Here is a 26,041-nt window from a genome sequence, read left to right as displayed (position 1 = left end):
ATTTTTATTAGTGATTTAAAATTGATTTACAAAATCACAGGGTAACAGGGGTCTAATTCCACACTGTTCTCAACACCAGAGCTCTGTGTTCCCATTCCCTCCACTGGAAACTGCAGTGGTTCTCCCAAGGTCACAGTTATGGACTGACTATTGTTTCTATAACTGTTTACATTTTGTGTGTGTGTGTGTGTGTGTGTGTGTGTGTGTGTGTGTGTGTGTCTCCATTGTTTCCCCTATGGTCTTGCCTTCTCTTCCTTTCTAAGCCACACCTACTTCTTCTGAGTGTCACTCCCTCCCCACTACCCAGCCCACCCCTCTTCTCTGACTGGGTCCTGATGGAGTTGGAGTTCAGAGCCCTCTGGTCATCTTCCCCTAACATTTCTCCCCCTCTGGAAATATGGACCAAAATTCCCCCACAAAAGAATTTAGGGGAAAAATAATGGACATCAGAAACTGTGAATTTGTCATGCAGGCTCCGAGCCCCAGCAATAACCCTAGTGAAAATTAATTAATTAAATTAAAAAGAAAGCTAATTTCGTGGTCCGGGAGGTAGAGCAGTGGTAAAGCTTTGGACTCTCAAGCATGAGGTCCCGAGTTCAATCCCCGGCAGCACATGTGCCAGAGTGATGTCTGGTTCTTTCTCTCTCCCTCTATCTTTCTCATAAATAAATAAAATATTTTTAAAAAAAGAAGGCTAATTTGTCCATAAGGAATAACTTCAATAGGAATAAGATCAAAATGACTTCAACATAATCTCAGTAGCCATGGAAACATACCATCATCACCACATCAGACCCACACATGTGTACACGGGACACAGTGCTAAGATTCCGTGGGGCTACACGAGGCCATTCTACGTGTCACTGACCCCCCAGCCCTTCAGAATTCGTGCAGGCAGGGAAACCTAGTGGCAAAGGAATCATTAGATGGACAGATTATCAAGGGAGGTTGCAAATAGGACGGGGACAGGGGCGTCTCTTTCTGTGGACACTTCTGCATATGACTTCTGGCCAAGGGGTTCAGCGACAACTGAAACCCAGTCTACACTTCACTTACCAAGTCACACAGCCTGGTGCAAGGATAGACTGGCAAGAAAAGGGAGTAACCCTTTTAATTCTTGCCCATCTAAGGCCTTATCTAACAGATGACCAAAGAATTATGTACATGAACTTGAAAAAAAAAAGTAGTCAACTTATCTCTAAGACTTTGGGAGAGGGAGTCGGGCTGTAGCGCAGCCGGGTAATCGCACGTGGCGCAAAGCGCAAGGACCGGCATGAGGATCCCAACTGGAGCCCCCGGCTCCCCACCTGCAGGGGAGTTGCTTCACAGGCAGTGAAGCAGGTCTGCAGGTGTCTGTCTTTCTCTCCCCCTCTCTGTCTTCCCCTCCTCTCTCCATTTCTCTCTGTCCTATCCAACAACAACAATATCAATAACTACAACAATAAAATAACAAGGGCAACAAAAGGGAATAAATAAATAAATATTTTTTAAAAATTAAAAAAAAAGACTTTGGGAGAACTATGGACTACAGTGGTTATTGTTGGGGTTAGGGGTACACAGAACTTTGGTGGCGAGAGTGGTGTAAATCACTAATTAAAAAAAGATTTAAAATTATTCTGAAGGAAAAAATATACATTAGAAAGAGTGCCTTTTTCATTTATACTGAGATATTTTATAGGCCAATAAAAACTCTAATCAGCTAAGTTACATCTTAAGTATTCAGTCTAAACAAGGTATAGGAGGAGAGAGGGGAAGAGCCAAGCAATAACACATATTAAACAGAGGGTGACTAGAAGGAGAAAGAAGGAACAGGTAAATAGCAGGCGATACAGACAAGGAGGTATAAATCAAGGAAGGAAAGATAAAAGAAATCTACTCTGGGAAAGGAGCAAAGAAGGCAGAAAGGAAGGAGCAGAAAATCAAGCAACAGATCAAGAGGATGGAGACAGATATCAAGCAAATCTCTGCATGTGAAGTCTGGATATGTTTGTGTTTGCTTCACTGCAATTCTTTGGGTGACTGGCTGCGTGGCTTATATTCTGGATATGTCTGTGTTTGCTTCACTGCAATTCTTTGGGTGACTGGCTGCGTGGCTTATATTCTGGATATGTCTGTGTTTCCTTCACTGCAATTCTTTGGGTGACTGGCTGCGTGGCTTATATTCTGGATATGTCTGTGTTTCCTTCACTGCAATTCTTTGGGAGACTGGCTGCGTGGCTTATATTCTGGACATGTCTGTGTTTGCTTCACTGCAATTCTGTGGGTGACTGGCTGCGTGGCTTATATTCTGGACATGTCTGTGTTTGCTTCACTGCAATTCTGTGGGTGACTGGCTGCGTGGCTTATATTCTGGATATGTCTGTGTTTGCTTCACTGCAATTCTGTGGGTGACTGGCTGCGTGGCTTATATTCTGGATATGTCTGTATTTGCTTCACTGCAATTCTTTGGGTGACTGGCTGCATGGCTTGTATTCTGGGCATCTAAAGAAGAAATCCAAAGTGACATACCTCTCCGTGTATCCCTGCCTGGCAATCATAGTAGCACTGGCAGACGGCAGTGTAGAGAGTAGCCCTCCATGTCAAGTACCTGACAGACAGGAGTGGAACAGAGGACTCCATGCATATGCTGGCCCACAAGAGATACTCTAAGGCCTGAGAAGGAAAGGACATGCTTGAGTTTATCTTTATCTTAACACAGTGACCATGATTTTATTGAATGTAGTACAATTATAAGTTATGAGCACAAAGTTACCGAGTACTTAAACCAAGTCCACCAGCCTGACACAGTATTCAGAATATTTAACAACAGAGATAAATAAAACATTACTGATGGAGCTCAGTGGTGGCATGGCAGTTACCATGTGCACAAGTTACCATGTACAAGGACCCAGGTTCAAAACCCCAGTCCCCACCTACAGGGGGGAAGTAAAGCAGAGCTACAGATATCTTCTCTCTCTCCCCACCCTTCACCCTATTTCCCTCTGTCATAATAAAGATGAAACTTATTTTTTGCCTCCAGGGTTATTGCTGGGGATTGGTGCCTGCACCATGATTCCATTGCTCCTGGAGGCTATTTTTCCCACTTTGTTGCCTTTATTGTTGTTGTTATTGTTGTCATTGCTGTTGTTGTTGGATAGGACAGAGAGAAATTGAGAAAGGAGGGGAAGACAGAGAGAGGGAGAGAAAGACAGACACCAGCAGACCTGCTTCACCACCTGTGAAGTGACTCCCCTGCAGGTGGGGAGCCAGGGCCTGGGGCTCGAACTGGGATCCTAATGCCTGTCCTTGCGCTTCGCGCCTTATGTGCTTAAACCGCTGCGCTACTGCCCGACCCCCGAAACATTTTTCAGTGTTCAAAAAAAACACTGTTTGGGGTTTGTTTTGTTTTTACCCTCTTACGATCTCTAGAGCCTTCAGAGATGTGCATCTTAACACATACGCAAGCAGTTCTGTGGACATCTAAGAGAAAGTAGCCTGGAACGCCAGAATGCTCCACTGCTAACGGCAGGCGTGATTCCAGAGGGAAAGAAAGCTGGCAGTCGAGCAGCCACAGAACTGTGACATCCTTTGCTGTGCCCCAGAATATGGGTTCTCCGGCTAGGACGCAAATCCACTTAGAAAAGGCCTGGGCTGTCTTATGCACCAGTCCTAGATTCCATCCAGCACACCGCGATGCATTGGATCGACCTTCCCGTGGTGCATCCCGTGAGTACCCATTCATTGGGGAAACTGACGATCCTTCCTAGCCGACTGAATCCACATGGATCCCAGTCACTTTCAAAGCCAGCAGCTCCTGACAGCTTTCAAGCTGACGCTGTTGACTGGCTACGGAAGAAGGGCAAACGCTAGAAGAAGAAGAACCGCAGACACCTGCTGAGGGGCTGAGCTCCATTTTAAAAGTCTCTGTGCTGGTAATTCCACCACCTCTGGAAATCATTTTTCCCCTTTCCTTTTTCTTAATTTTTTAATTTCCTTCTTTCCTTTTCCTATCTTTTTATTGATAAAGAGATAAACAGAGAAAGGGAAGGTAGAGAGATAGGAAGAGAAACACCTGATGGAATATCTTTTTTAAAAAATTTTATCTAATACTAGTATGTTGCTTATTTTTTACTATTATGATTCTATAAAAACCCATCAACAGGAGAGTTGGGTGGTAGTGCAGTGGGTTAAATGCACATGGCGCAAAGCACAAGGATCTGCATAAGGATCCCAGTTCGAGCCCCCCAGCTCCCCACCAGCAGGGGAGTCACTCCCTCTCTCTGTCTTCCCCTCCTCTCTCCATTTCTCTCTGTCCTGTCCAACAACAATGACATCAATAATAACTACAATAATAAATAAAACAATAATACAATAATAACTACAATAATAATAAAACAACAAGGGCAATAAAAGGGAATAAATTAATATTTTTTAAAACCCATCAACAGAAAAATAATTACATTTACATCACTGATTTTAGTATAAATTCTGCTACGATAGCAAGATTATGTGACTCTTATTCAGATTGTATAACAATGTTCTGAGGCAGTGTATTAATGATTTTATAATGCTAGACTGATTTAGCTACTAGTATGTTCAGAATAACTGACACATAACAAGATAAAGTATCTTCCATATCAGTAACAATATTTACTTTATATGTGATAATTTGGAGTAATGCCAATAATTTTAGATAATTTACTACAAGAACAATTTGAAATAGCAAGTATTCTGCATTTAGCAGTTCAAATTTTATGGAGTGGTTCCAGTATTTATCTTGTGATGAAAGTATTTAAGATGTGTTTAAGTTTCTACTGGGTTAAGTATAAATAAGGTGTTCTTGGAATATCTTTTGTGCATCAAGTGTGTTTTCTTGCCACTTGTACTAAAAAAAAAAAATCTTATCAGTGGTTCTTACTATATGATGAACATACCTTATTAAAAAATTAAAAGAAAAAAAAAAAAGAGAAACACCTCTAGCCCTGCCTCACCACTTCAACTCTGCAGGGTGCACTGCAATGTGTCATTGCACCAACAAAAACAGTCTTGAGTTGTCTCAAATCTGCTGCACAAGAATCTTATTTGAACTGTGTGTCTTTGTATTGTAGTGATGTAGAAGTGTAGCAGTTAAGTCGTGAATGGATTCTAACCCTCCTTTAAATCCACAGGTCTTTCCAAAAGCACCCACAATTCTCTAGTATCAAAATTTTCACATTTCAGGGGCCAACTGGTGGTGCACCTGGTTGAGCACACATGTAACAGTGTACAACGTTACCAGGGTTCAAGCCCCCAGCCCCCAGCTGTGGGGGGAAAGCTTTGTGAGTGGTGAAGCAGGGCTGCAGGTGTCTCTATGTCTCTCTACCTCCCCTTCCCTCTTCATTTCTGGCTGTCTCTATCCAATAAATAAAGATAATTAAAAAATTTTAAATAATAAAAATAAATAAGATTTTTACATTTTGAAATAAAAATAGCTTCACTTACCAGTTGTTCACATTGTATCTGGCTTCCATGTGTAACTTAGAATAAAATACCCTAAAAATCACATTCTAGTCCACAGGAAAATTAAAAGCAACCTGAACTAATTCCAAGAGTCTACACTGCTTGACAATGAAGTGGGTGTTGAAACTCAGACTTTGATCACTCATACACCGTTACTGCCACCACTCTGGCAAATTCAGACTGAAGCAAGTTCAAAAAAACCACCATACCACTTAGGGTCCTGAAAAACTTGGTCTACAGATAAAAAGTAATTTCCAAAAATCAATTCTCCTTATAAGCTTTTTTTCAAAATTAGTGACTTAATACTGATTTACAAAACTGTAACAGAGATATAATTCCACACTGTTCCCACCACCAGAGTTCTGTGTCCCCATTCCCTCCGCTGGAAAATGCAGTGGTTCTCGCAAGGTCACAGATAGGGGTTGACTGTTATTTCCCTGTCTGTCTGTCTGTCTGTCTCTCTGTCTGTCTAGCTATGATCATGCCTTCTCTTCCTTTCTAAGTCATACCTGCAACTTCTGAGTGCCCTTTCTTTTTTCCTCTTCTCTCTCCCTGAGGGAGAGTGCCAGTAGAGTGATGGAGTTGGAGCTCAGAGCCCTCTGGTCATCTTCCCCTAACACTTCTCCTCTGGGAGTGTGGACCCACATTCTTCATGGAGAGCAGAAGGTGGGAGTTCTGGCTTCTGTCATTGCTTCTCCGCTGGACATGGGTGTTGGCAGGTGGATCCACACCCCCAGCCTGTGTCTGTCTGTCCCTAGTGGGGCAGGGCCCTGGGGAGGGGAGGCTCCAGGACACATGGTGGGGCCCTCTGCCCAGGGAGCTCAGGATGGAGCCCTAGCAGTGTCTGCAAGTCAGTGGTGCTCGGCTCTCCTTTGTCCTCTGCAGCACACTTGTGCCAGTTCATAGATGGGTTAGATTTCCCGCTGTGGTTTCTCGTTGTTCCCTCCTGTGTATTTTCTCTCCTACTATCCTGGAAATCCCACTTCCATTCAGAAATCCCAGGATCTGAAGGGAATTCTTAAGGAAAGTCAGCCTAGGTTTTGTCTTCATCCTATTCTTAATTTGTTGTATTTTTTTTCTTGCCCCATATAGCAGGGAAAAAAAACTAGTATTATTAATGAAATTAACTGATGAGATTCCAATGGAACTAACTACTCACTTTACTAAAGAGGGAAGGAGGGGAGAGAGGGAGGGAGGGAGGGAGAGAGAGAGAGAGAGAGAGAGAGAGGCAGAAAAACCACACCAAGTTCATATCCAAAATGGGAGCCCAGTCCTGGGCTCTTTCTATCCAATAAATAAATAAACAGTTAAAATTTTATTTTGAAAAAAGCTTTTAAACACAATTGTTGGGTCATATATTTGGTTGTTTTGAACAGCTGATTCCTCCTTGAGTTTCAGCTGTAAGGCTGCTATGGTCTCATCACAATACCCACTGGTGAAGTCTTGTCTATGGCTGTTATTCCTGGTTTTCATCCAGAACCAGAATAAAGCTGTGCTCAAAAATAAAATGCCTACATGGCAGACACTGAGTCAGTGCCGCCACAGGATGGCACTGCAGCGTCATTTACACCAGTTCCCTTCCGGAGAAACTACAGAGAAGATTTTAAAGTTCACACCTGAGACAGCAATCAGTGTTTGCTCAGGATGCATTCCTTAGTGTTTTCTGAGTACTGTGCGACACTTGCAAATGCCCCAAGAGAAACCGCAGCTGCTGCCAGAGTGAGAGCAAGGCTGCCAAGCTTTCAGAAAGCAGGTTTCCGAAGCCTGGCCTCCATCCACTCCAGAAAAGCCTGTGGTGGGAACCTGCTGAGGCAGGAAAGAATTTTTCTGTCTGAGGTCAGTCCTGATCTGCAGGCTGTCTTCCAGAATACAGTTATGTGAAAAAATACTGACGGGGGCTGGGCGGTAGCTCAGCACGTTAAGCACAGAAAGCACCAGCACAGGTGTAGGGATCCCGGCCCCTGGCTCCCCACCTGCAGGGGCGTCGCTTCCCAAGCAGTGAAGCAGGTCTGCAGGTGTCTGTCTTTCCCTTACTGTTTTCCATTCCTCTCTCGATTTCTCTCTGTCCTATCCAACAACAACAACAATAAACAACAAGGGCTACAAGAAGGGTGGGGGGATGGCCTCCAGGACCAGTGGATATGCAGCGCAGGCACCGAACCCCAGCAATAACCTTGGAGGCAAAAAAGAAAAAATATGAACCACTCCCACACATTCTGCCCTTATAGGTGAGCTAAAATGGGATGAACAGTGATGGGGCTAAGTTTAGCCTGCAGGAGGCTGGGCGGCTGGGGCACACCCATCACTCTCCTCAAGGACCCAGGTTCAAGCCCCCAGTTCCCACTACTTCACAAGCGGTAGAGCAATACTGCAAGGTCTCTCTCTCTCTCCCTCTCTCTCCCTTTTCTCAATTTGTCTCTATGAAATAAAGGAAAAGAAAAAGGGAAAAATTGACCACCAGAAGTGCTTGGTTTATCATATAGGCATCAAGACCCATTGATAATCCTGGTGTCAGTAAGAAAGATTAAAAATTGCCCAGCATACATGCATTATTCCAATAGTTTGAGAAGCAGATGGTGTCACAGTGGCTCTGGCCTCAGCTATGGCGCTAACTAGTTGTGCACTCGTGGGCAAATTAACATTCCTGAGCCTTGGCTACCTCATCTGTGAAATTAAGGCAATAATAGCACTTTTCTCCAAGTGATGGCATGAGGGTTAAATGAGATAATATGTGGAAGTGCTTGGAAGCAAACTCGGGAGGTGACGGGGTAATTGCTGGCTGCTGCTGCTGCTGCTCCCTTCAGTCCTGACACGCAGGAGGAGCCAGCAGCAAACAGTGGCCATGTAGCTACATCGCAGTGGAATGGGAGCTCAGGTGGTTATGGACAGACACCAAGAAAACATGAGGATCCCATGTCTACTTCATCACCTCATGTCTTAAGCTACACCAGAACTGAACCCCAAAATAATGCAGAACCTGGACCCCTGCGACTCAGGAGGACCTAGGTACGAACACCGCTAAGGGTTTGTGCCGGTTAAATGGACACATCAAATCACTCATGGCCTCAGCTCAAGAATCAACCCCTTGGTGGACTGCTCCAAAGTAAAAGACTCTGGGGTTGGCGGGGCAGGTTGGAGGGAAAAGCCTTGGAACATGATGGCAGAGGAAGACCTAGAGGGGGTTGAATTGTTATGTCAAAAAGTGAGAAATCTTACATATGTACAAATTACTGTATCTTACTGTTAATTATAAACCACTAATCCACCAATAAAGAAACAAATTAAAAAAATAAAAAGAACAATTTTAAAAATCCAGCTCTGCCCCACTAGGGAAAGAGAGAGACAGGCTAGGAGTATGGGTCCACGTATCACCATGCACAAAAGTCAACTCCCAACTGGATTAGACCAGAAACTAAAAAATACATAGAAGAAAATATTGGCAGAAAGTTTATGATCTATGCTTTACAAATGTCTTCAAAGACTCAAGTCCAACAGCAAATAAATAAATAAATAAACCAACAGGACTACATCAAACTGAAAGGCTCTGCACAGCAACGAGTACCATCAGCAAACAGAAACATACCCGAAAGGATGGGAGAACGTTGTACAACATGCTTCAAGTAAAGGACTAGTAACTAAAGTACAGGAAGCACTCAATAAAGTTAGCAACAGCAAAACAAATAACCCCATTAGAATCGGGGAGAGGACACAGAAATTCCACTGAGGAAGAGATCCAGAAGGTGACACATGACAAATTGCTCAAAGACACTGATTATCAGAGAAATGCAAGAAAATACAACGAGACAACTGTACAGCTGTGAGAATATCATGTACGGGGGTTGGGCAGGGCTGTGCTAGGTTAAGCACACAAGTATGAAGCTGAAGGACCAGTGCAAGTATCTGGGTTCGAGCCCCCGGCTCCCCACCTGCAGAAGGGTCGCCTCACAACCAGTGAAGCAGGTCTGCAGGCGTCTATCTGTCTCTCCCCCTCTCTAACTTCCCCTCCTCACCCCTCTATTTCTCTCTGTCTAGCCAATAAAACGGAAAAAATGGCCACCAGGAGCGTGGATTCATAAAGCAGGCACCAAGCCAGCCCCAGCAGTAACTCTGGAGACAAAATAAATAAATAAATAAATAAAAGAATGTCATATATGAAAATGGCCAGTAACAAAACATGTTGGAGAGGATGTGGAAGGGAGGGCCATTTCTGCACTGTTGGTGGGAGTGTAAACTGGCCCAACCCTTGTAGAAAACAGTCTGGAGACTCCTCAGAACACTAGGAATTGATCTACCCTGTGACCACACAGCTTCTCTCCTGAGGATTTACCTAAAGGAAACAAAAGCACTTACCAAAAGAAACCAGCATTCGCCTATATTCATAGCAGCACAACTCATAGTTGCCAGAACTTGGAAGCAACCCGAATACCCAGTGATAGACAAGTGGCTGAAAAAAGGTGGCATAAAGACAGGATAGACTGCTCAGCTGTTAAAAATGATGAAATCTTCTCTGCTTCATCTTGGATGGAACTCGGAGACATCATGTTAAATAAAATAAGACAAAAAGAGAAAGACAAATACTGAGCTGTGTCACTTATTGCCAGTCTAGCTTCGTGGGCAGGAGAGAGACGGCCAGGGACTCATGGCTGAGTGGGATGCAGTTCAGTCTTTATTGAGCAGGAATGCAGTGTGATCTATCTAATCTAATCTAATCTCCCTTCATTAGAAAGCCCTGTCCTTTATATCTCCTGAGGCAGAAGTGTTAGATTGGAAGAGGATGTACGTAGGACAGGGGGTGGGGAGAAGGAAAAAGCGCGAGAACCAGTGGGGACTAAATGGTGGAAAACAGGATGTGACTAGGAGAGGGGGCGGAGTGGAAGCAGCTTAAGCGCACGTGGTGCCAAGCACGATGACTGGAGTAAGACAACCAGCGTAAGGATCCCGGTTCGAGCACCGGGCTCCCCACCTGCCGGGAAGTCGCTTCACAGGCGGTGAAGCAGGTCTGCAGGTGTCTGTCTTTCTCTCTCCCCTCTCTGTCTTCCCCTCCTCCCTCCATTTCTCTCTGTCCTATCCAACAACGATGACATCAATAGCAACAACAATAGTAACTACAACAATAAAACAACAAAGGCTACAAAAGGGAATAAATATTAAAAAAATAAATAAATAAAAGAGCACGAACCAGTGGGGATTAAACCAGTGCGGGCAAAACACTGATGATGTAAATAGACCACAGCGGCAAGCAATGCAACAGAAGGGGTCTTAGAAGCAGAATTCAGAAGCAGACCAACAACTTATAGGTGGGACGTAACAAAGGGAGAACACAAAGTGAAACTTGGACTGGGCGTGGGCACGGTCATTGCCCCAAAGCAAAGGACTCTGGGGAAAGAAGAGGAGGGAGGGCCGAGGAGAACCCTAGGGTCCTGGTGCATGATGCTGTCAAAGGATCTAGAATGTTCTGCAGAGAACTTACACAGGGAGATGAGAAAGTGTGTCCGTGTGTCAATGACTGGACTGAAACCATTAATGCTCCCTGATAAAAACAGCAGAAAGAAAGAAGGCAAGAAGAGAGAGAGAGAGAGAGAGAGAGAGAGAGAGAAGGAGAAGTCATTAGGGCTTGGAAATTGCTTGACGAAAACTATCAATTTCCTTGAAAATTATGAGACTTGACAAATTTCTTCATGGTCTTTAGGTGTTAAATGTACAGCCACATAACCTGCAAACCTGTGGCATCCTCACTTCTCCTCCACACTATCCCACAGCACTGGACCACAGGACTATCTCCCTCCATCTCTTATTTCATCAGAAGAAATTCTCAGGTCTTATGAAAGGGAGAGACAATGTCTTACAAAAGGCAAAAATAAAAAAAAATATTTTGAGATGACTTGTGACATTAGATTAAAATTCTCTCAGACTTAACAAGTACAAACACTAACAGTGAAATGCTGGCACGGATATCGCTGCCTTTCAAAACTCTGGCAGACAGAAACAGTAGCAGACCACACGGAGCATTAGTGTCTTGTTGCTACAGCAAGTGCAGCTGGGATGTGCAAATTCTGTTTGGGAAGTCGCCCTGAATCCCACGCAGAGTCATTGGAAGGCTAGGCCAGCGTTGCACTACCCATGGGACGGCCTCCTCCGGTTTGAATGCGTGAAGCCTGCTCGAAACACTCTCAGTCACATTTTTAAAACTGAAGAGCAACACAGAGACCACAGATTAATGTTATCCACTGAGCATGAAGATATTTTTCCTTCCATTTTTATCATTTAGGAGTTGTCAACTTTGAAGATAATCGGCCATGTGTTGAAATAATAAGGAGGGGGGGATGGCGTGCTAGAATATTCAGAGTAAATAAGGTTTTGCACAGAAGAGGAGTAAGGTAGTGATGTTTCAGAAGCTGGCAACAACTGCAGTGGGATCCCACTGGGAGTCTCTTTTCCCTGCTTGGCCTAAACACTTTGCAACCAAAGACTAGACAGTGAACACAGGGAAAGCATGGCAGCTGCACACAGGGCTCCCAGCACTGTGATCGAGTCAGTGGAAGGGACAGCCACTTCCTCAAGCTTAAAATAAAGTCCCTTTATCTTCACCTCATGACTAAGACAAGAATTTAAGACATTCATTAGCCCAATTAGCACGTGGACCACAAGTTCAAGTCTCCAAGAAAACTAAAATGTCAGGGGCTGGGTGGTGGTGCACTTGGTTGTGAGCACATGTTACAATGTGCAAGGACCTCTAGCCGCCAGACCCCACCTGCAGGGGGGAAGCTTTGCAAGCGGGGAAGCAGGTCTGCAGGTGTCTCTCTCTCTCCCTCTCTATAACAACTCCCTCCCTGTTTTCTGCTGCCTCTCTCTAGTAAGTAAATAAAAATTTTAAAAAAATTAAAGAAAACTAAAATGTTAGCTCCATCACATGACAAAAATAGGTGGACTATAGTTTATAATTATAACCAAGACACTTTGGAGAGTAAAATCAAGCGTTGTGAGTGAGGATCACTTGAGGACAGCGAGCAGGCCTGGGTGAGGCCATCCAGGATGAGGATACACGGTCACTGCCTCCAGATACGGCTTCCAGGTGGCTGTTCACTTTCAAGCTGACGGGTTGTGGCTCATCTGAGAAACCAAGGGACACCGGAGAACACAAGAAACTCCCTTTCTCTTCATTAACGTGGCCAGTCCATGAACAACATGGGTGTAAGATGTGCAGGTCTACTTATGCACACGCACACACACAAAAAAAATCTGTTTTCTTGTAAACAGGTGTCATAAACTTGTAATGCTGACAACACACTAGAGTGTTGGAAGTGCATTTTGTTGACCTCATGGATTTCTTAGTAGCGTTCTCTTCTCTCTGACTCTACTGTAGGAACGCAGTATATATACGTACAGACGCATGGTCTGCTTTGGTTCTTTTCTCATCCAGAGAGAATGGCTTGCCAGTGAGGATTAACACTAGGGCTGGCAATGCAGCGCTCAGTGCTTGACACTTGCCTCAGTTTGTCACGTCTCTTCATATCCAGACACCATCAGCTCCTACAGGGACATGCAAGACTGCCTACCCTTTTGAGAAATAAGGAAGAGGCACACTTGGTTCTGTGTTTGTTTGTATTTATTATTGTTTATTTTTCCTTTTGTTGCCCTTGTTGTTGCCTTTGTTGTTGTAGTTATTGTTGTTGTTGATGTAATTTTAGATAGGACAGAGAGAAATGGAGAGAGGAGGGGAAGACAGAGAAGGGGAGAGAAAGACAGACACCTGCAGACCTGCTTCACCGCCTGTGAAGCGACTCCCCTGCAGGTGGGGAGCTGGCGGCTCGAACCGGGATCCTTACACTGGTCCTTGTGCTTTGTGCCACCTGTGCTTAACCCGCTGCACTACCACCCAACCCCAGGCATGTTTTACTTCACAGATTTAGAAATGGAATGTGTCATTAAAAGAAACCCAGAGTTGAATGTTCAAAAAGAGGAGGATGCAGTCTTTAATGCACATAATGCAAAATAAGTGTTAATCAGCTGCTTATGTAACCAGTTAGGCTTCCTGTCAACTGCAAGCTGTTAGTAGTTTAAGGTTGTGGGAGAGTCAAGTTATATGCAGATCATCACTGGGGGTGGTATTGGTCAAGAGCCAACAGAATTTATGTCTGCATGTTTCCACATGATCACAGCAGTGTAGAACCAAAGACGGTAAAATTATATGATCTGTATTTGCATCCACTAAACTGTTGTAATGCACTGAATTGTCTTTGTTTAGCTTTCAATGCTAACAAAAGCCTTAAGGAAAACAAGAAACATGGCAGAAATACATTGCATACCTTGGAGGACTGACCTATGACCATCAGTTTTCTGCAAATGGTGTAAATGTGAATGGTACCTAGACGGAGGAAAAAAAAAACTGTTACCATGTTTTAGCTGCAAATAATGACAATTTTATCTTCGAATTTATATAGTTTAAGTCTATAGTTCCCAAAACACATGGTCTCATGAGCAGATCTGATGAAAGGTTACAGAGTTACATTTGGGGGGCTGGGCAGTGGTGGACCCAGTTAAGTGCACACAATACTAAGCGCAAGGATCTGGGTTTGAGACCCGCTCCCCACCTGCAGGGGGGATGGGTCACAGGTGGTGAAGCAGGTCTGCAGGTGTCTATCTTTCTCTCCTGATATCAATAACTACAACAATAAAACAACAAGGGCAACAAAAGGGAATAAATAAATAAATATTTTTTAGAAAAATGAAAACAAGGCCACCAGGATTAGTGGATTCTTAGCGCTGGCACCAAGCCCCAGAGATAAACCTGGAGGCAAGAGAGAGATTTGTCATAATTTAGAGGGCCAATTTGCAGACAAGTCATTAAAAAAACTAATATGACCGTATTTTAAACACATTGACACAGGAATCTTTCAAAAACACTAAGTTTTGAAATATACTGGACAATAGAATTTTTTTTTGTCTCCAGTGTTATGACTGGGGCTCAGTGCCAGCACTATGAATCCACTGCTCCTGGGGCCATTTTTTTTTTTTCAGTTTTTTGGCTAGGACAGAGAGAAATTGAGAAGTAGAGGGAAAGACAAAGAGGGAGAGAGAAAGACAGACACCTGCAGACCTCCTTCACTGCTTATAAAGTGACCACCACACTGTCAGGCTGGAGTAGTGGCTCTGCCTGTGGACTCTGAGACAGACAGACAAGAGTTTTCAGGTTCAAAACCTATATTTCCCAGAAGCTGGTGATTCACTGGAAAAAAAAAAAAAAACTCTTTGGGACTGGGTGGTGGTGCACCTGGTTGAGTGCACACGTTACAGTGTGCAAGGACCCAAGGTTCAAGCCCCTGGTCCCCACCTGCAGGGGAAAAGCTTCACAAGTGGTGAAGCAGGGCTGTAGGTGTCTCCCTGTCTCTCACCCTCTCTATCCCTCCCTCCCTCTGGATTTCTGACTTTCTCTATCCAATAAATAAATAAAGATAATAAAAAAAATTTTTTTAAGTGACCTCCCGGCAGGCGGGGAGCTGTGTGGGTCCTTGTGCTTCAGACTATGTCCACTGAGCCTGGTGCAGAGCCACCCAGCCTCTACAGCAGAATCTTTCTGAAACAAGATTTATGTACCATGTTGTTTTATTAACTCATATAAAATGTTACTGGTTCCCATGGTTTCCTTAGAACTGGAAAAAAAATAAAGATTTATCTGCAAATAAGATTAGAATCCATATCTAATCAGCACAGAGCTCAATAAAGAAACCCATAATCATTTAAAATCATGTGCATAATAGGTTGCACTAGATTGAACTGCAGTCTCGCACAATCATTATCTCATTATCAGAGTAAGCCCTATAAGCACCCCACTGAAAATCAGCGTTTCCAACTCCTAGCTCACGCTCACTCCAGAATGATTTTTGGACAGAGCGATGGCGGCAGGTTGAGGAGGAGGAAGAACAGGACCACACACCTCCCTCTCCACAAAGAACATCACCAGGCTGGCTGCACGCCAAGCAGGGCGGCATGCCTCAGAAAGGTGAGCAGTCACAATGACAAGCGCCCCCATATTTTCTATAGAATAGTGGGGCTAAAATTCATAACCGCCAAAACGCAAGAATTATGAATCCTGTGTTTGGAGTTAAAACTTTAAAAGCTTCTGAGAAGACAGCATCTGCGCCCAAAACCGCACAAAGCACTTTACCAAGTGACATCTGTAAGTCACATGACAAACAGTTAATTACATAATGCAGGTGATCAAACATGGAATAATATCTTAAACATGGATAGGTGGACCGGGAGCTGGCGCAGTGATAAGGCTTTGGACTCTCAAGCATGAGGTCCTGAGTTCAATCCCCGGCAGCACATGTGCCAGAGTGATGTCTGGTTCTTTCTCTCTCCTCCTCCTGTCTTTCTCATTAATAAATAAATAAATAAATAATCTTTTTTAAAAAAACCAACATGGATAGCACCATAGACTTCAGACAAGGTGCGTTACAAATAAATCCTTAGCATTCAAGGATGAAGCATTGCTACTGTGATTGCTCCCATGACATGAAGTTAATGTTTATTTCTAATAAATTCTAACAAGGGAGAAACCACTCAGCTACTAACAGCTCAAGTCCAGGAGAGCCTAATCTCAGTCGGGCTACTTGATTGCTGCTCTAGCCTGAAGCTGCATAAGGACAAAGAGCCAGCTCACCTGGTCTGGCACTGGCATGGCCTTCATGACCCCAGGGTCAAGGCCCAGCACAACACAGGAGTTGCTGTGACAATGAAGAAAGACTCAGTGCTCTGCACTCTCTCCCTCTCATTCTCTCATTCTCTCCCTCTCTTTTCCCTCTTCTTCTCCCTCTTCTGCTCCCTCTCCCTATCTCTCTCATTCTAACTCTCTCACACTCTATCTATAAGGAAAATCAGTGACCCAGATAACCAGTTCTTCCAAGTAAAAAGAAAGACAGAAATAGGGGGTCGGGCGGTGGCGCAGCGGGTTAAGCGCAGGTGCCGCAAAGCGCAAGGACCGTGTAAGGATCCCAGTTCGAGCCCCCGGCTCCCCACCTGCAGGGGGGGGTCACTTCACAGGCGGTGAAGCAGGTCTACAGGTGTCTGTCTTTCTCTCCCCCTCTCTGTCTTCCTCCTCTCTCTCCATTTCTCTCTGTCCTATCCAACAACAATGACAGCAATAACAATAACAACAACAACAACAATAATAATAACAACAGTAAACTACAAGGGCAACAAAAGGAAAAAAATAGCCTACAGGAGCAGTGGATTCGTCATGCAGACTCTGAGCCCCAGTAATAACCCTGGGTGAAGAAAGAAAGAAAGAAAGAAAGAAAGAAAGAAAGAAAGAAAGAAGAAGAAAGAGAAAGAGACAAAAAAAGAGAGAAAAACCATATAACTATGGTTTGTTTAAAAAAAATCATTCAGAGTATGCATAGGAAAATACATGCCTTTCCATAAAACCCGCCATTCAGGTAGAAGCCAGGAACTCACATAAAGGTGGTTATAGAGGTAGGGTCCAGGGGTGGCGCACCTGGCTGAGCTCACATTACAAGGCACAAAGACCCAGGTTCGAACTCCCGTTCTCCACCTGCAGAGGGAAAGCTTTGCGACTTCCCTTTCCATTTCTGGCTGTCTCTATCCAATAAATAAATAAAGATAACAAAGAACTGAAAATATTTTTTAAAAGGGGGGAGGTAGAGGGGTTTAGAAGACTGCCCTCAAAAGTAACAAGAGTTCTCTGAATTTCAAAACTGTGCCTTTTACCTTTACAGGCCTAGTACATCCTGACTATTACTTAATGCTTTGTTGATGGCTCCAAATCTTGGCCTGACTCACAGATCCCTGCTGCAGAAGCCTGACACAGGGTATGGGTGGATCTTTACAATCCCAAGACATATCTAATAAAAGTTCATCTTTGGGCAGATGGGTGGGTGGGTATAGTTGTTGCTTTGCATAGTCTCACCACTAAGTCACCTTTCATTCAGATTGAGATGGAGGGAGGGAGGGAGGGAGGTAGGCTCCAGCGCTTCCTCCATTGCTATAGTGCCTCCTATGTGTTGGCAGGGCTCACACTAGGCTAAGGCCCAGGGCAATGCAGGGCCCCTACCCAGTGAGCTATCTCTCTACTACACTTTGTGTTGTTTTTGATCTTTTCCCAGAGCACTGCTCATGTACGGCTTCTGCTGGTGTGTGGGGTGGGGGCGTTGAACCCGAGACCTCAGAGCCTCAGACATGAAAGGCTCCTTACACAGCCTTTATGATATCTCCCCCACTCCTCATTTTGTGTTGTTTTCTACCAAGGGATTTTAACCAAACCCCCAATATGAGTCTCTTGCCTTGTCAACAGACTGCTTTTTATCAAAGGTCACCGCCACCAAGTAATCTGACTATACTAGGCTTTTATTTTGTTTTTGTTTTGCTGACAGGGCTTTCTCTGTAGTTCCATGCCTGCATGATTCTGTTGTTCTAGTTAGACCGGATCACTGTTTGTTTTCAGGCAAACAGTGAGAGACAGGAGAAACAGGAGAGACAGCACAGCACTGCTCTACTGCTCCTGGTGCCGCTGCCTCTTTGCATGGGGGTCCTAGGCGGTGGCCAGGGGCGCAAACCCAGGTCCCCACGCAGAGTAAGCTGTGTGCTCTAGCCGGTCAACAACCTCTCAGTTCCCGTATCAGGGTTAAAATGAGCTGAGTTCCAGTAAATTGGGAAGGAAGTTATTACTCAATATTCATGCACCAGATCAGATTTTATGAAAGCACCAACACTGGTTTATGGTGGTGCGGGGACTGAACCTGGGACTTTGGAGCATAGGGTATGAGTCTCTTTACATAACCATTATCTACCCCAGCTGAAAAATTACCTTCTGTATAGAGCTACGTATTGATGTTGCATAGAATTTTTAAAAACTTTACTGAGGTTTTTAAACTTTACTGAGCAGCACAATCTTGGAGGACTTGTTAAAAAAAAAAGAATAGGGAGTCGGGCTGTAGCGCAGCGGGTTAAGCGCAGGTGGCACAAAGCACAAGGACCGGCATAAGGATCCCGGATCGAACCCCGGCTCCCCACCTGCAGGGGAGTCGCTTCACAGGCGGTGAAGCAGGTCTCAGGTGTCTATCTTTCTCTCCCCCTCTCTGTCTTCCCCTCCTCTCTCCGTTTCTCTCTGTCCTATCCAACAACGACGACAACAATAATAATAACTACAACAATAAAACAACAAGGGCAACAAAAGGGAATAAATAAATAAAATAAAATATTTAAAAAAATTTTTTAAAAAGAATATTTTTTGATGACTTAAATCCTAGAGTTTTAGGTCTTTGCATTGACCAATACCTTAGTTTGAAGGCCTTCTCCCCCTCCCATATCTTTATCAAGTTCCTTAAGTTACCTGCTCGAATATCAATAAAGACTTCCCTCATGGGTCCACTCTCTAAAACTGTAGCCCGGGGCAGGGAGATGGTTCACCTGGTAAAAGACACACTTGGCCTCACGCGAGGACTAGGGGTCGAGTCCCTGGCTACCACATGGGAGCGCAGGCAAGTTTCACAGGTGGTGGAGCAGCGCTACGGTCTCGCTCCTCTCCTGTCTGTCTCTCAGCCTCTATCTAAAGAAAAAAACAGTCTGCTGAGATGACTGGAATCAAAGAATCATACAGGTACAGAAGCAAAGTGATTTTAAAAAGGCTATAAAAAGTGTTAACAGAAGCCAGACCTTTCACCTTCTGCAACCCACAACGACCCTGGGTCCATGCTCCCAGAGGGATAGAGAATGGGAAAGCTATCAGGGGAGGGGGTGGGATATGGAGATTGGGTGGTGGGAACTGTGTGGCGTTGTACCCCTCCTACCCTATGGTTTTGTTAATTAATCCTTTCTTAAATAAAAAAAAAGTGTTAACTAACAAAAAATAAATTTAAGTTGCAACCCAGTCCCAGCCAGGTCTCTGCACTGCTCTCGGCGCCTGTTCACCTCTTTCTCCACTGTGTTTAGCACCAGCTGCTCCACCACTACACCATTTGCTGTCCTCTGCTATACCACCACAGCATTTGCTGTCCTCTGCTACACCACCACACCATTTGCTGTCCTCAGCTGCACCACTACACCATTTGCTGTCCTCTGCTACACCACCACACCATTTGCTGTCCTCAGCTACACCACTACACCATTTGCTGTCCTCTGCTACACCACCACACCATTTGCTGTCCTCTGCTATACCACCACACCATTTGCTGTCCTCAGCTACACCACTACACCATTTGCTGTCCTCTGCTACACCACCACACCATTTGCTGTCCTCTGCTATACCACCACAGCATTTGCTGTCCTCTGCTATACCACCACAGCATTTGCTGTCCTCAGCTACACCACTACACCATTTGCTGTCCTCTGCTACACCACACCATTTGCTGTCCTCTGCTATACCACCACACCATTTGCTGTCCTCTGCTACACCACTACACCATTTGCTGTCCTCTGCTATACCACCACAGCATTTGCTGTCCTCAGCTACACCACCACACCATTTGCTGTCCTCTGCTACACCACCACACCATTTGCTGTCCTCTGCTACACCACCACACCATTTGCTGTCCTCTGCTACACCACCACACCATTTGCTGTCCTCTGCTACACCACCACACCATTTGCTGTCCTCTGCTACACCACTACACCATTTGCTGTCCTCTGCTACACCACCACACCATTTGCTGTCCTCTGCTACACCACCACACCATTTGCTGTCCTCTGCTACACCACCACACCATTTGCTGTCCTCTGCTACACCACACCATTTGCTGTCCTCTGCTACACCACTACACCATTTGCTGTCCTCTGCTACACCACTACACCATTTGCTGTCCTCTGCTACACCACCACACCATTTGCTTTTCATTATCATCTCCCTAAAGCAGAGCACAGCCAGAAAAGTGTCTTTCTGACTTAAGAGTCAAATGAAATTCAAATGTCAGTGTCTGTAGCTAGAGCTACATTCATTATTTTGTCACAGGTCTTTCCACACCACAAGCAGCAGAGCTGAGCAATGTCAACAGAGTCCACACAAAACTTAAAATACTGTCTGACCCTTTACAGAAAATGCCTGCTGACCCAGAGTTTGTTCATGGGATATCAAGTGGAGACAAAGATCTCAAGATATAAAATTAATATAAAGATTTCAATAGTCTCCACACAAGAAAACAAGTAGAAACAATAATGTTATTTCCACCATCACCGGTCACCTCCATCAGTAACATTATAAACCCTCCTGTTGCCTCTCCAGGACCTGCCCTCACTGCAGAGCAGCCATGGTGGGGACTGCCCCACTCTCTGAAGGGAGGCTGGTCAGCCTGCTCTGCCCCTCGAGAAGACAGGTCCTGACATGAGAGCGGCCTAGAATGTCCCAGCTGTGACCATGGACTGAGAGCTCAGACTGACAGGGACTCAGAGGTCACACAGGCTCCTGTGCTGAATGTGAACAGACACGGGCCCTGGGTCAGATCAATGGGCTAATCGGTTAATTTTACTCATATACTTTCTTCAGGTTTGGGAGCTACTCTCTGCCCTAATCCAGTTTTCTAGTCCTATTCTCAACTCTGACACCATCTCCCCAGACAATACTTTTAACCCACCTGCATGTTAGCTGTCAGGATCAGGCAAAAATTATTAGCCAAGGGCCTCTTGGAACATACCTAAAATAGATTTCCTAGTTCTTCCCACCCTAAAATCCCTATTCTCATCTTCTCTAGTCCTACTTTCTGGTTCTTGTTTATTAAACAGTTTGTTCTCCTTCATATCTTAACTGCTTTTCAGCCACCAAGATGCAGATGCTACTACGACTCCATCCTAGAACTTTCTGAGCAAATAACTTCACAATGTGTCCCAGAGTCTCAAAATTCCAGAGCCCTACCCTACCAGGGAAAGACAGAAACAGGCTGGGGGTGTGGATCCACCTGCCAACACTCATGTCCAGCAGAGAAACAATTACAGAAGGCAGACCTCCCTCCTTCTACACCCCAAAAAGAATTTTGGTCCAGGATCCCAGAGTGTTGGTATGCATGAGACCCCTTCTGTTTCATTTGGTTTAAATCCCCCCCTGCTTAACACTATTCTATTTACATAACCACTGCATTCTATTTACATAACCACTGTTAACAAGCACCACCCTCCCTCCAGGGCATTGGTAGTTCAGTGATAGGATTCTCGCATGCTCCGCCCCCTCCTTGACACACTCTGATTTTCACCAGTCACTTTTCTCTCCACCCTCTCTATGTAACATCCTGTTTCCACCCTACTTGGCAAGTATATATAAAGACAGCATTGTGAGTTTTAGGGTACTTGAGTTTAGTTTAGCTTAGCTCAGCTTAGATTGTGCTGCGTCCTGCATGAATAAAGAGATACTGCCTACAGCTCAACCATGAGTCCCTGCTCGTCTGTTACCCGCCCGTGAAGCCAGCCCGGCGAAAACAACACCAGAGGGGGAGAAAAAAAAAAAAAAGGAAGGACATTCAGAAGTAATAACAGGTGTAGGTGTGACTTAGAAAGGAAGAAAAGGCAGGACCATAAAAAAAAAAATGGACAAATATAGACAGAGAGTTAAAGAAATAACAGTCAACCCATATCTGTGACCTTGGCAAAGCCACTGCAGTTTTCAATGGAGGTACCAGGGACACAGAATTCTGGTGGTAGGAATGGTGTGGAATGATATCCCTATTATCTTGTAATTTTGTAAACCAATATTAAATCAATAATTAAAATAGGTAAATAAACAAATGTAAAAAGAGAGAGGACACCAGAAGTGGTAGAATCATGGTGGTGCCGAGTTCTAACAAAAACACTCATGGCAACAATACCAACAACAAAATAACGACCAGGTAACCAAGTTAGGGTCCCACGTGGTGTTTCCGCAGGCAGGCAGGGCGGTGGAGCACTGCCGGCACTGTCCATACCGTTGAAGACGATCCAGCAGAGGTGCTCCTGGGGCAGAGCCACCTGCATGATGAGCCGGAAGAAGGACAGGATGTGCAGGCACTGGTCCACAGAGCCCTTGTTCTGCATGTTCACATCATTCTCACACACCAGGTTGTACTTGCAGATATTTTTGCCATTTAAAGCGTGAAACTGAAATACAAGGAGAAATATATTTTTTAAAAAAAAACATTAATAAAATATATCCAAATCAGAAAAAGCTTCTCTTAAAATGGAGGCATAAAAAGTAACCAACGTGGTGGTCCAGGAGGTGGTGCAGTGGATGAAGCATTGGATTCTCAACCATGAGGTTCCAAGTTCAATCCCTGGCAGCACATGTACCAGAGTGATGTCTGGCTCTTTCTCTGTGTCCTCTTATCATTCTCATGAATAAATAAATAAATAAATAAAATTTAAAAATAAATAAACCAATCAATAAAATAACCAAAATGGAGATCACCTCAATTAATGGGCAGATCTGGATAAGACTTACAGCTCACTTGGATAGTGCACTGCTGGGGGGGGGGGCATTGCTTCACAGGTGGTGAAGCAGGTCTGCAGGTGTCTGCCTTCCCCTCCTCTCTCCACCACCAACAACAGTAACAACAACAACAACAACAACAACGGGCACCAGGAGCAGCGGGTTCACAGTGCAGGCACACAGCCCCAGTGATAACCCTGAAGGAAAAAAAAGGTAGCGCACTGCCTTGTCATGTGCACGACACAACCCAGGTTCAAGCCTGCTCCCACGGCACTGAAGGAAGTTTTATGCTGTGGTCTCTCATTCTCTCCTTCTCTCTGCCACTATAGAGAAAGATAAGATGAAGATAATGAATACATTAATAATGCTATAGAATCAATGTTTGCTCAGCTTCCCCAGAGCCCCACCCTACTAGGGAAAGAGAGAGGCAGACTGGGAGTATGGACCGACCAGTCAACGCCCATGTTCAGCAGGGAAGCAATGACAGAAGCCAGACCTTCTACCTTCTGCAACCCTCAATGACCCTGGGTCCATGCTCCCAGAGGGATAGAGAGTGGGAAAGCTATCGGGGGAGGGGGTGGGATATGGAGATTGGGTGGTGGGAATTGTGTGGGGTTGTACCCCTCCTACCCTATGGTTTTGTTAATTAATCCTTTCTTTAATAAAAAATAAAAAAATTAAAAAAAAGAAATCACACCAGAAAAAAAAAAAAAAGAATCAATGTTTGGATCCCTTCGCGCACGCGCGCGCACACACACACACACACAGTTGTGTAGAAACATGATGAGCGATGGACTGACTTGTGAAGGTGGAGCCCCCATTAATCTCAGTGTTCTTATAAAAAGGGTCCCAGCGAGCTCCCTGAGCCCTTCAGCCATCTATGAGTCAGAAAGGCAATGGCCACCAGACGCCAAATGTTCCAGCACCTTGATCTTACAATTATAAGCTCCAGAAATAAGTGAGAAATTAACGCCTGGCATTTGACCCAGCTCATCTGTGGAGTTACACTGTAGTGGCCCCAATGAACTTAGGCATACAGAAAGATGTGGTAGTATGGGTTTCTTCAGAACATCCATTCACCCCACCTGCAGGGGAGTCACTTCACAGGCGGTGAAGCAGGTCTGCAGGTGTCTATCTTTCTCTCCCCCTCTGTTTTTCCCTCCTCTCTCCATTTCTCTCTGTCCTAACAACGATGACATCAACAACAATAACTACAACAACAATGAAAAAAACAACAAGGGCAATAAAAGGGAAAATAAATAAAAAATAATAATAACCCAGAACATCCATTCAGTTCAGTTGCCTACCTTTCCTTAGCATAACTAATTCAAAAGCAAAAGGAAAGAAGACATACAGATCCCATTTCCAAGAAAGCAGAATTGGCATTCTATCTTATCCGTTCAGATGTGATTAGTATCAGTCACATAGCTCATTTAGCGAACATTCAGTGGGCACCTCTATTTGCCTACTGTCCAATAGCAGGGACTCAGAGATGGGAAAAGGCAGCTGCCGCACTTGGCAAAGGCAAAACCTCCCAATGCACGCAATGGAGGGCTGCCTGTAGGGGCCTGGGTGCACTGAACTGCAAGCCACTTGTGATGCAAAATAACATTTCAGATGAGTGGGCCAGGGCTCTTGAGTAGCAGCAGAACATGGGCCTTGCATGCCTGAGGCTCCAGCTCAATCACCAGAACAAAGAGTCACTCGTTCACCTCCCTCTCATAAGCCTAAAGGGACATATACATATTATAGTTATATAATATATATTTTACGTGTGTGTGTGTGTGTGTGTGTGTGTGTGTGTGTGTGTAAAATCACTTGCTGGAGCGTGGTGTCTCCAGTTGCCGGAGCTCAGTGCCAACAGTATGAATCCACCGCTCCTGGTGGCCATTATTTACTTTTTTAAATTTTTTTATTTATAAAAGGGAAATATTGACAAGACCATAGGTTAAGAGGGGGTACAACTCCACACAGTTCCCACCACCAGAACTCCATATCCCATTCCCTCCCTTTGAAAGCTGTCCTGTTCTTTATCCGTCTGGGAGCATGCACCCAGGGTCATTATGGATTGCAGAAGGCGGAAGGTCTGGCTTCTGTAATTGCTTCTCCACTGGACATGGCTGATGACAGGTGGATCACAGCCCCAGCCTGCTTCTCTCTTCCCTAGTGGGGCAGGGCTCTGGGGAGGCAGGGCTGTAGGACACACTGGTGGGGTTGTTTGCCCATATTTTCATTTCATTTTATTCAATAGGACATAGAGAAATTGAGAGAGGGAGAGAAGATGATAGATAGATAGATGGATGGATGGAAAGAAAGAAAGGGAAAGAAAGAGCAACCTGCAGACCTGCCTTCACTACTTGTGAAGCATCTCTATTGCAGGGGAGAGCAAGGGCTTGAACCTAGGTCCTTGTGCGGGTCCTGGAGCTTAGTACATGTGCGCTTAACCGAGTATGCCACTGCCCAGTGGCAACCTAAATTAATAGTTTTAATATTTATTTATTTCCTTTTTGTTGCCCTTATTTTTATTGTTGTAGTTATTATTGTTGTTATTAATGTTGTTGTTGTTGGATAGGACAAAGAGAAATAGAGAGAGGAGGGGAAGACAGGGGGAGAGAAAGGACAGACTCCTGCAGACCTGCTTCACTGCCTGTGAAGCGACCCCCCCTGCAGGTGGGGAGCTGGGGGCTCTAACCTGGATCCTCGTGCGGGTCCTTGAGCTTCGCGCCACGTGCGCTTACCCACTACACTACCACCCGACTCCCCTAAATTAATTTTTTTTAATATTTATTTTTTTCTTTTTGTTTCCCTTGTTGTTTTCATTATTATTGTAGTTATTATTGTTATTGATGTCATCGTTGTTGGATAGGACAGAGAGAAATGGAGGAGAGGAGGGGAAGACAGAGAGAGGGAGAGAGAAAGACAGACACCTGCAGACCTGCTTCACCACTTGTGAAGTGACCCCCCCTGCAGCTGGGGGAGCCAGGGGCTCCAACAGGGATTCTTAAGCTGGTCCAGAGGCTAGAACCGGAATCCTCAAGTTGGTCCTTGTGCTTTGCCCCATGTGCACTTAAGCCATTGCACTACTGCCAGACTCACCCCAAATCAATACCTTTTATTTCTTTATTGGGGAATTAATGTTTTACATTCAACAGTAAATAAAAT

The 26,041-nt window shown here is 44.7% G+C and overlaps 1 protein-coding gene across 1 annotated transcript in view; it reads right to left on the bottom strand.

Moving 5' to 3' along the window:
* CFAP54 (cilia and flagella associated protein 54) overlaps positions 1 to 26,041 on the bottom strand; it is a 373,056-nt gene that overhangs the window by 322,330 nt on the left and 24,685 nt on the right. Inside the window, exons 4-6 of the mRNA XM_060195585.1 lie at positions 22,380 to 22,551; positions 13,785 to 13,843; positions 2,509 to 2,652 (exon numbers count right to left, since the gene is read on the bottom strand). Of these exons, the coding sequence (XP_060051568.1) occupies positions 2,509 to 2,652; positions 13,785 to 13,843; positions 22,380 to 22,551 (375 nt within the window). The remainder of the gene's footprint in view (positions 1 to 2,508; positions 2,653 to 13,784; positions 13,844 to 22,379; positions 22,552 to 26,041) is intronic.

Source organism: Erinaceus europaeus, chromosome 7 (genome assembly GCF_950295315.1).
Source record: "Erinaceus europaeus chromosome 7, mEriEur2.1, whole genome shotgun sequence".
NCBI classification, from domain to species: Eukaryota; Metazoa; Chordata; class Mammalia; order Eulipotyphla; family Erinaceidae; genus Erinaceus; species Erinaceus europaeus.
The sequence above is the reverse complement of the archived record's forward strand: the minus strand, read 5'-3'. Positions and strand labels throughout refer to the sequence as shown.